Genomic DNA, 11035 nt, shown 5'->3' on the forward strand with positions numbered 1-11035 from the left:
GTACGAAATGTATTTGTGTTTCTTTTTCCAGAGGTGACCAGCATTCAAACCTAATGGAGAAATACCTAAATTTGGAGGAGAGCTGTTTCGGAAGACAATTTTGTTCCCTTTCTTCATGAAAAGAAAGGGAAGATGAAAATAATGATAGCACTATCATATCTGGTTAGCATAGCTTAGCATTAAACAGAAAAACTCAAAAATGCTCAAATGTAAAGTTAAATCTTTACACAGAGGTTGTTGTTCAAGAAATAATGTGTTGAGTGAGTTTCACAAAATAATTTCTGGCTGTTTCTCCCCATTTCTAGGCTTTATGCTAAGCTAAGCTAACAATTTCCTAAATATAGCCTAATATTTAATATAAAAATATTATCGTAAATGATTTAGAGCTAAATTATGTACTGTGCGGTTTTAGTACCAACTAACATAGTTAACAATTTTTGCTGCCTGGACACTTGCAGTTTTTCTCCTGTTTTAAAATTAAGGATGCCATATTTAATATATATTCTACTCTTGTTATGAATATAAAAGTGGAATATTGGGCCTAAAAGAAAACAAAGTTGTGATAAATGAAACAGAAAGTGCTTAAAATAGAAAGTAATTTCAGGAAATGCTGTTAAGTGACAGTTTAAAGCGCAGCAGTCTCTTGACTGTGGCTTGGCCTGTGTAGCTGAAATAAAGGGTTCATTATTTATTGTTGGGTTTAAATATAGCGTGTTGGTCTCCAGATAGTCCACCAGTTTCCTTATCTGATTCCCCAATGGGCAATTTCTGCGACTTGGTTTCACTGGAGCTATTAATGAGCAGAATAGACACGCTTGCTGAAGCACTCTAATTACCTCTATTAGTGGACATGTTAAAAATCCAAGATATTCAGTCTAGCAGGACTCAAATGGAAAAAATAACTAAAAATAAAATAAAAATTCAGCTGCCCTACGAGAGCCGCTGAACAAGATTTGGATTCATGCTCCTTAATCCTCTTTACCCAACTTTCCCCTAGTCTAACATATCCTAATTTGCCTCCCTTTCATCTCTGATTACAGTTAAACACACTGTGCGGGTCTCCCAGAGCTGTGTTGAGTTAATCTGCAGTTTTACAAGCGGTTACAGTATCCGAGGTAAAGCTAAAAACAAGCTGGGTTGCCTCTGTCAACATCTGAACCTGAGGCCAGATTCCTTACAAACTGTAGGTCTGTATCATCAGGCCTGTTTCCACTTCCTCTCTCAATGGCAGACCTGGGACTGCAATGTAGATGTCTATAACAGAAGCACCACGTTTATCGTTTGCAAAATGGGGAAAACATGTTTGGTTTTTTTTCATGTGCAACCCAAGAAGGAGGGAAAAAGAAGAAAAGTATGTTCTCAGATAGAGCATTATGTGAATGCAGGAAACAAATCAACAATTTAAAAACACCCCAAAAAAAAATGATAATACGTTTGATTAATTTTTGAGGCAGAGCACAGTGACAAAAGGATGATGTTATGAAGCAGATGTCTTCCTTACCTGTCCTGTCACTCAGTCAGCGTGACTAGAGGTGTCAGTCTCTCTCTGCCTCCAGCTCTCACACCCTGAATCAGCACCGGGTCGGCATCATTACCAGGTGATAATAATCCAAAATGTCTCCCCCAGCAGGCACCGCAAATCAAAATGAGATTATTATATAATCCAGGGTGACAATCCAGTGTTGAGTGTTGTTACAAAGTGAGGTGAGCACTCGGCAACCTTGTGGATGGGTGGACAGAGTGGGAGGGAACACCGAGGGGGGAAAGTGTTGGGTTTCACCGGGGGACGAGGTGGCTTCTACTGTTCTCAGCTGGGCCGTGCTCGCACATAAAAAACGGCCGAGAGGCGCAGCCACTTATAGACCCAACTTTCTGGATATTTTTGTCCTTTTTTTCCCCTCTGTCTCTCTCTCGCTCCCTCCTTTATGGCTGCGCCCATCTCAAGTGCAGCCCTCAAAGACAAGGCTCGGCTTCTTGGCAACCGCCTCAACTGTCCGGCCTTTGCCACTGTGACAGCCACAGCGGAGCCGCCCTTGGGGCTGGTGGTGGGCCGGGCCGTGTTTGGCTCCAGCCCGCCACACACTCGCGAGAGAAAGGCTGTACTTAAGTTGGGGGAAATGATTACAGAACACTGGTGCTTGCAGCTTTGCGCTGAATGCCTGTCCTTGCACTGACTCAACAGCGAGGCCCTGTGATCTATATTACTCATGTCAAGCTGTTTTGACAAGTTTACAATCATGTCAGACCACATCCTCCATTTTCAATCGTAAAAATATACATTATTTATTTGACTCACTAGTTTTGCTCTTTGTCCAACTTTTTCTGCTAAACTTACACATATATTTTCCCATAAAAGTTTTATTTCATCTTTTTACTTTGTAGAACCTTTTTATATTTCACCCTGCAAAGTGTTTTACTTCCCAACTCGTCCTCGTTGATAGAAAACCCAGTCCTCCACTCACTTGTAGAGCTACATGTGTTGTAGTTTGATATATGCTTCAGGAGGATGCGTGTGATTCCCATTCAGTGTGCGGTCATGCTCCCTGGCAGGAGAGGAGGCTGCAGTGAAAGACAGCAGCTCTGTCTCTGTGTCTGACATCCTGCCTGGCAGACATCTCTCCGTCTCTCCTCTAAAGTCCCCTGCATCACAGGTCTCATGTAGGCAGCTCTTTGTTGAAGTTTCCTCCTCAAAGTGCTCCCACAGCTGTCGCCACATGCTTTCGCTGCGTTCGGAAGATCCACCCGAACGGGCCGCAGAGCTGTCGAGGCGCCGAAACACCCAGAATCGCAGTGTCAATATTTGAATGTCATGTACAACAAACATGTTAGCCATTACATCCAGGCCTATTTACAGTGCCTTTGTAGCCAAGGAAAGTGAGCGTGGGCCAGGCTATGTATAGGATCAGCGTGAAGTGGATGGGAAGTGGGTTGATGATTGGGAGCAGATGCACGTTATGAGTGATGGTGTCAGTCTGAGGAACCGTCTGTCGCCTTATGTGCGAGGGCTAAAGAGGTGACTGGCATGTAGGGTGAACGAGAGGCTGGGAGCACTAGTGCCGGAGAGAGCCATCTGTCATGTGACGCACGGCCAGCTTCCCACCTCCCACATCAGAGACACGCTGTCATTTGAAAAAATATGTCACATATCAATGTGTGTTTGTACTGAAGCAGAGCGGATTTTGTATATTTTCAAAGGTAGATCTGTAAGGTTGAAATTTCACCACGACACAACCGCAGTCATTGTTACACATTGGTATGAATAAAGACGAAATAAAAGGAGAAGACAGATGGTTTCACAATCTATTCTCTGCTCTGTGATACACATTGCATTACCCCAAATGGCTCCCACACAGCTTGGTGGGAAACGACTGCACTGCTTTACCAGATCCAACACAGGTACTGGCTCCAAAACTTGTAGGAATTTCTCCCTTGAGTTGGACCATCGAGGATAAAGTGAGTTTTAAAGTTGCACTCATCACTGTTTTTATTTTATCAACCGATCACATGCTTATATGAGGTCCGCACTGATTTTACACGTTAAAATATATTATAGGTACCGGGGGAGAACGATCAGATATGTAAAGAGTTGTCTAAAACCTTTTGTGACTATAAAAGATGCTGTGTCAAAAAGATACCTCAAGGTTTAGTGACTCAACTGACTTGAGTCAGTTTTGTAGTTGAGTCACTAAACCTTGAGTTTGAGTCTAGTCCCCAAGTGTCGAGTCCAAGTTCGAGTCACCAGTGTGTGATGGACAGAGGGCTTCACATACAACGTAAATGCGCTATAATGGGTGAATGGTAAAACTGGACTGTTAAGCACTTTAAGTGGTCATCAAGAATAGAAAAGTATATAACTATATATAAATATATGACACTTTTCTTCTTTTATCAAGCATTAGGGCCCCACTGTTTGGAACTAAGATGCATTACCTCTCTAGCTTCTTCTAAATCTTATCTTAAAAACTTTAATGTTGAAAGTTTCTGGAAAGATTTGATTTGCATTCATTTATCCTATTTTTGTTTGTTTTTGTCGCTTTTTCTGGTTTATCTCTCATGTGCTCAGTGTCCTTTTAGTCAACTGCCCATAACTGAATAATGTTACAGTATTAAAATAGCTATTAATGTCTCAAGCAAAATAATAATGGCCTGTTAAAAAAACAGTCAACATGTCCAAATGTGCAGGTCCGAGTCATGAGTGGTGGAGCTTGAGTCAGAAGTCATGGAAATCAGTTGGTCCGACTCCCAGAGTCAAGTGCTCTTACACTGATGTGAGTCAGATGAGCGGCAGATACATTGATGAATGAACCAGGCAGAGCACAAGAACACAGACAGAACGTTTTAGGCTGAGTTACAGCACCGATGTTGTCTGTTTGGCTGAGGACCCAAGGTCAGATGTGTCACGGCAGAATTTGAGCATCATCCAAATCTTCCAGCGTGCAGAGCATTAGAGGTCCATCAAACATCAACAAAACCCTGCTGCTCGTTGTGTTTGAGAAAGAAACTCAAGGACACTCAGGAACTCGTGCTGAGAGCTGAAAGTCATGTTTGCAATGAAAAAAGCAGACCTATTAGAGAAAAGTGCAGTTTGGTTCAACAGGTAGAACATTATACTCATTATAGAATGATGTCTATCGATCGCTGGCTAATCAGTAAACGTTCTGTGATGAATTTACCCCTAAATTTCTAATCATACCACTTACGATGATTTTTCTATGAGGGCTTTTTGTGCCGCCCCATTACCATGGATCAACTGCAGTGGTCGAGCTCCTCATGTTTCGTGCCAGCAGCTTCCCTTTGTGCTGCGTCTGCTTCACCTAATTAAATGAGTGCACACTCTGGTCTGATGGGGAGAAGCCTCTGGAAATGGGACAGTCCATAACTAAGAGTGACCTGGCATAAATATATATATATATATATTTTTTTCTTCTTTTTATGAAATAATGTTCATTTATTTATTTATTTACTTGTTTTGAATGCACGAGGGGGAAAGTTCATGGCACCATTAAAGAGCATGAGATCATTTTGTCTTTGTGCCAACAGCATGTTAGTGAAATACACCTCTGCTGCGCTGCTGCTGCTTTCCTCAGCAGTACACTATACAGAGCCTTTCATTTGACACAGTCATAAAGATCCTGAAACATTTGTATACAAACATTTATACCATATTTTATAAAACCTATTTGTTACGGATGTAAAGACATTTGCTTGATAGAGCACTGTGTTTGTCTACAGCTATAACTTCTCCCATGAGGACGTATTTTATTTTATTACAGCTGTGTTTTACTATGTTATCATTCATCATCTGTTTGTACACCAGCCTCCACCACTGGCTGTCCACAGTGGGAGTTATGGTTCTTGTTTAATACATTAATAAACACTTTTACCTGTTTACAACTACATCATACTGGGTTGTAAGTCAATCACGTATATATTTACTGGATGTAAAGGCTAAATATGGGGATTTGAAGTTAAGTGTTACATATTACCATATTGAGTAAAGATAAAAAGAATATGACATGTGAGTAGTATGAGAAGAATAACAACTGTCCAATCACAAAATTTGAAATATAAAGCATAGAACTTTCTACAGTTTATTCAACTCCACAATCCAAATAGTGAAACCGCCTCATCAGTGTTTTAAAACAGGGAGATCTGAATTGTCCTATCACTGGGAAAACCCCTTAAAGGTCCATTAGCAATAAGTTGTTACAGCTCACTGTATCAAATACACTGAAATTAAAGTGCATGAAATACAAAACCAAAAAAGGCAACTTGATCTGACGCAAACGTTTTGTGAGTTGTGGCGTTAGAGCCTTTTCGGAGAAATCCAGCAAATCTGCAAATGAAATTGTGCAACACCAGAGGGAACAACCAGAGACATTACTCCTAATGAAAAAGACATGTGTTGATTCTGTCTCTGTTGACAGAAAAAGTGATGACAGCGGACAAGGAACCTGAGGAAATGTCCCCAGCTTGTGAAACTAGACACAGGAAAATAAAATAGAACAATAAAGTTTAACAACAAGGTAACATATGAATCTGTGTGTTTGTGTGTGTGTGTGTGTGTTTGTGTGTACTGGTTTTACTTATTGTCAGTTTGTTGGTCACTTTGTATTGACTGTAAAGCAGCAATTAGCATTTGTTTGTGAGGAAGTGACACATTTCAGAGATGTTTGTTGTTATTGTTCGTGTTGTGGTTTGTGATAAAAAAAAACATGAAGGGTTTTAGTAGATTTGAGATATTGTGGCTCATAAAAAAGGACAAAAACTGTGTATATTGACACATTTAACGATAGTTTACATGATATGGTTAATATATCGTTCATATTACTGTTTCTTGGACAAAAAATTAAATTATACATCAGTAAGAAATTAACTCAAAAAGTTATACATGACTGTTTGACATGAATAACTGTTAACTGAATAACATGACTGTTTCTGTTGTGTCTTCCATGTGCGTCATTTGCTATGTCCTCAGCTGCAGACGTGACAGATTGTGTATCACAGTTGGAGTTGCTCCACAGCGACTGTATTTTTATGCTTTGCGATCAAGGCTTTTTTCCTCTTTGATTTCCAGTTAGAAGCATTCGGCCTGACACTGTCAGGTGCATGTCCACTGCTTCCACCTTCCGCTGACTGCCGGTTGAGAGTGCTTCCTCCAGCCTGCTGACAGCAAACGTCCTGATGGCTCTTCCTGATGCTTCCTCTCTCCAAGGAGGCTGCAGGAGGCTCCTTGATGCCTTTACCAGCGAGCTGCTGCCCTGTGCCTCGGACACCTTGGGCCAGCTTGTCTTCAACTGCAGATAATCCCCCTGTTGACATGTTTGTATTGCACTGATCCTCTTCCAGGCACTGCACTCTCCTCAGCCTCAGTCGCCGCCTGCCTGCAGTCTCCTGCTGGAGGGAGCTGAGGCTCGGGCGTGTGGTCTCTCCACCACGTGAGGCCTGAGCTTTACCTCGGGGAGAAAGTAGAGGAGGGGCGGGTTTGCTGCACAGGGGAGCGGGGGTACCTCGACACACCACGTCCTCCAGATGCCTGTCTCCGTTCTGCTCGGCGGGGCTGGGGTGTGTCGGCTGGGGCCTCAACGATCTGTTTTGCTGCTGGGCTTTGAGTGTCTGAGTGGAAGCAGAGGGGGACGGAGCAGCTTTTATCGGTCTCTGTCGCACACTTGACTTAACCTTCCTTGTTGCATTCAGTGTCACATCCAGTTTGCAGGAAGCTGGTTTAGCTTCTTGCTGGCCAAACTTAAGTTTCTGCCTCTGAGCCTCCTTCACCTCCTCTGGCAGCTCCAGCGGGGCCAGCTTCAGGGGGCGTCTCACGGGCTGATTCTCAGCCTCTCTCTCTAAGTCAGGCCTGGTTGGTTTGAGCTCCAACTGTGCGGTGCCCTCCTGCGTCACCGGAGAGGCCGTAAGCTGACCCACCGCCTCCTTTCCGTGTTTCGCTGACAGATGGCGACCAGGTGTTTTTGAAACGCGGCCATTTTTAGCGGCCAGCCGGAGGTTTTGGCCATTCAGAAGCAACATGGTATTTTTAACTCGGATGGTCGACATTTCTTCTCGCTGGGGAGCCCCCTGAACAAAAGAGACATCAGTGACTCATTTCAATCTTATTAGTAAAATGATAATGTGGCTCCCTGTTGTACCTACAATCCTTTAGCTCAGTACTTTTAAGCATTATACAGCACTTAACATCCAATTATAACAAGTGCAAATCTCTTAGAGAGATAAATCATTTCATTATTCAATTAACTGTTTTAGTTTATGAAGACAAGAATCATTCACCACAATGATGCCTTCAACTGGCTTATTTTATCCCCTCTAACAGTCCAAATATATTCAGTTAATTCTCATTTATAGTAACGGAAAACAGGAAGGTCAATTAACTAACTAATTATTGCAGCTCTAATTATTTATGACCAAAAGCCAATCAAAAGAGGTAAACAGATTTGGGAATAGCTGTTGTAGAGGTGACACGGGTTATTGAAGAGAATTGTGTTTATTTTGAATAAAAGAGATGCTAAAGGGACAAAACAAATAACAAGGCCAGAGGGATTTTTCATTTCCTCTTCCAACCAGTTGTTTTTATAAATAGTTCAATGTTAAAAGCATTAACAAATGATTTATTTAACCATTAGTTCTAAATGAGGTCTCATTGGAAGGTTGCGCCAAAGCTTCTGTTTGGGACAGAGAAAACAGCAAAATGCAAATACACCACACTGCTTAACTCTGCAGATAATATCCCATTATATATACCCATACATAGAGAGAGATATAAATATATAATGTGTCACACAAACTTCTTTAGCATGTGGAATAAAACTACTTTACTTAGTTGTAGTTGTAGAACTACCTCTTTAAAAATAAGCTAAATGCATATGACCCATGATATGAGCTTGAAACAGTTGAGTATGTGTTTGAACCCTGTGCATTAGAAGCATGTTCCCTCACTTTCACTGCACGTAATACCAACTGTCACTCTGTTAATTACCAGTGATCAACTGTCTAAGACGATACCGATAAAACAAGTGAAATAAGAGCACAGTGATACTCACAGGTTTTGCAAACATCTCTTCCTTGATATTTGTGTGCAGAAATACTGTATAGTGCAGAAGTTGTTGTTGTCAAGGTGTTTGTTGGTCCGTGCCACCTGGCCACAGGCAATGACACTGTAGTTGGAAGAGGTTTTAGCAGCCTTAATGTGATTAAGCAGATTAGGGTCACAGTGATCTCTGATGATCTCCTGCTCACAGGCAGCCAATGTGCACACTGATGGCCCGACAGTGTTGTCAAGAGTGTGTTTTCATTGTGCTCATTAGGACTCTGCATTTACATGGAATGAAATGAGTGGCGACTTGCTGCTTAAATGATAATGAAGAAGTTTAGATTAGGAAATTGAGTGTGCTTCACCGGCCACTAGATGGTGCCAGAGTCCTCCTTTGTGCATCAGCATCAGGAGAGTGTAATAGTGGCGTTAAGTGGCAGCATCAGCATCAGCATCACCATCATCATCATCATCATCATCATCATCATCATCATCATCAGTAACACAGCCAGATATTAAGCGGCTGGTGGCAACTGGACAGAGAATCATCTTCAAGTCCTTTACATTAGATCTTTTAAATCTTCTCTGAACCCAGTCTGGATTAAGCCTTTCATTATTGTTATATATATTTCTTATTATTATATCTTCAGTATTCTCATCATATATTTAGTATTCTTGTATATTCATTTTGTAAATGCACATTTTATTCGATTACTGTGAAAACCCTTATTTTATTATTGTCCTGTCTTTTACTACTTAGCTATTTTACTTTTTCCACATAATGTACAAATTCGAATAGAGCTCTCCTGAAGACGTTCAGATGATTTTACTTGTACAACCACTGTCACGATAAACATCTTGAATCTTGGATCTATTCGGTGTTTCCAATTTCGTTTCTTTCAAACTATTTCAGAAAGAAATATCAAATACAATCTTTCTAAAAAATCTGTATCTCTGTGGCTGTCAAGATCCCCCAACTGAGACCCCACATTTTTTCCTTCAGGCTTCAAATCCTTCTAAAGACACAATTTGAGAAGGATAATCTGTCTGAGCTGCAAATGAGGAATCAGATGCATTAACCTGCATCAATAAGCATTTTCAAAGTTCCAAGGTGTCATCCAAGCTTTCACTAATGCTACTTTTAGTCTAGCTGCTGTAGTTAGCTTTGTGGAGCAGCAAAGGGCCTAGCTATTTAAAGCAATCATTCGAAACGAATCATTTACACAGTATATACAGTCAAAGTGGACATTATTGTTGTTATTATCATCTCGTGAAGCGCAGTGATGTGATTAATCAAGGTAAAAGCCTTTATATCACTATTTCACTTTGAAACCTTGGAAGCGACTGAATAGAGGAGAAAGCAGCTGCAGCGGCTGTGACTCCACTATCTTCGCGATGTCCTCAAAATTATTCACATTCACTGAAGTTAAACTTTGATCAAATTCCCCTCTGAGTTCTGCCCTGTGCTGGTAATGGTATTTCAGAATAAATATCTACAGAGGATAGATAAGACAAGGATGCAGTATGTGTGTTTGTGTGTGTGTTTCTGTGTGTGTGTGTGTGTTGCCTGCAGGAATATCTGCAGATTTTAATCGCTTTCCGACAGCAGCTTGTTTTAAATTTTGGCTCCACCGCTCCCATCGTCCTCATTTATTGTGTTTTGAGGCGAACTGTCGTGGAGTTCTCCTGCGACGGATGAGACTCGTGTTAGCGTTCAACTTGTGCCTCCTGCAGTAGATCCATTTTTCACCCGTCAGACAGACTCAATCACTGCTGAAAATCTGCTGCTCTCAGTTGTCTATCTCTTCCCACCCCCATCTCCCCAAAAAAGAGCAGCATGTCAGCACCTGCTCATTGCGATGCTCCATGATATCATTGGTACGCTGGAGACGGTCCCACTGCAAAACAACTTGGCTCCGCTTACATGATCATTTAAGATGCAAAATTACAGGCTTGACGCCAAGCGAGGGCCTCAACGCCCCTCTGCCTCTGTTCTTATTGTGTTGTCCTCGGCGGTGCCTGACGTGCGCGGCTGACAGTATAATTACCGCGGTGTGGGAAGGGATAAAAGGAGATGCTGCCTGCTCATTCTCCCACTGAACATCCAGCTGCACTGCACGGGCCACTCGGGGAGAAGGGGAAGGCGGCTGGACGGCAGATCTGTTATCAGTCCAGTTTCTGCCAGAACTAGTGATACGTAACCTTCGTGGCCAAAAGGACGCTTTGACGTGGCTCCCTGAAGACTCGTCTATGTTGGATCCATATTCACACTAGTTTTATGTCAAAATGTATAATTACAGCTAATCAAAAATAATAAAATCAACTGTGAATAAAAATGTGGTAATAACACAAACAATTTCCCTCGTTGATTTTTTAACTCACTGTAAGTGACACTGTCAGTTTGACATTTAGAGGGATAAACGTGAAGAGCCACATGAGATGATTGATCTCACCCTCATATTGTGTGATACTACAGACTGCATCGTCTTAAAG

General features: G+C 41.7%; 2 protein-coding genes across 3 annotated transcripts in view; both read right to left on the reverse strand.

The window, feature by feature from the left end:
• The window catches only part of col22a1 (collagen, type XXII, alpha 1), a 53313-nt gene extending 51347 nt beyond the window's left edge, over positions 1–1966 (reverse strand). For both annotated transcript variants that reach the window (XM_035182126.2, XM_035182125.2), the window contains exon 1: positions 1502–1966. The gene's annotated coding sequence lies outside the window, so the exon portion shown is untranslated. The remainder of the gene's footprint in view (positions 1–1501) is intronic.
• Positions 1967–5559: 3593 nt separating this feature from the next.
• Positions 5560–8754, reverse strand: LOC118124972. Its single transcript, XM_035183230.2, has 2 exons — positions 8553–8754; positions 5560–7572 (listed from the first exon to the last, which is right to left on the reverse strand). Exons 1-2 carry the CDS (start codon positions 8565–8567, stop codon positions 6502–6504), a joined length of 1086 nt encoding a protein of 361 aa, XP_035039121.1. The 5' UTR covers positions 8568–8754; the 3' UTR covers positions 5560–6501.
• Positions 8755–11035: the final 2281 nt, after the last annotated feature.

Source organism: Hippoglossus stenolepis, chromosome 17 (assembly GCF_022539355.2).
Source record: "Hippoglossus stenolepis isolate QCI-W04-F060 chromosome 17, HSTE1.2, whole genome shotgun sequence".
Taxonomy (NCBI): Eukaryota; Metazoa; Chordata; class Actinopteri; order Pleuronectiformes; family Pleuronectidae; genus Hippoglossus; species Hippoglossus stenolepis.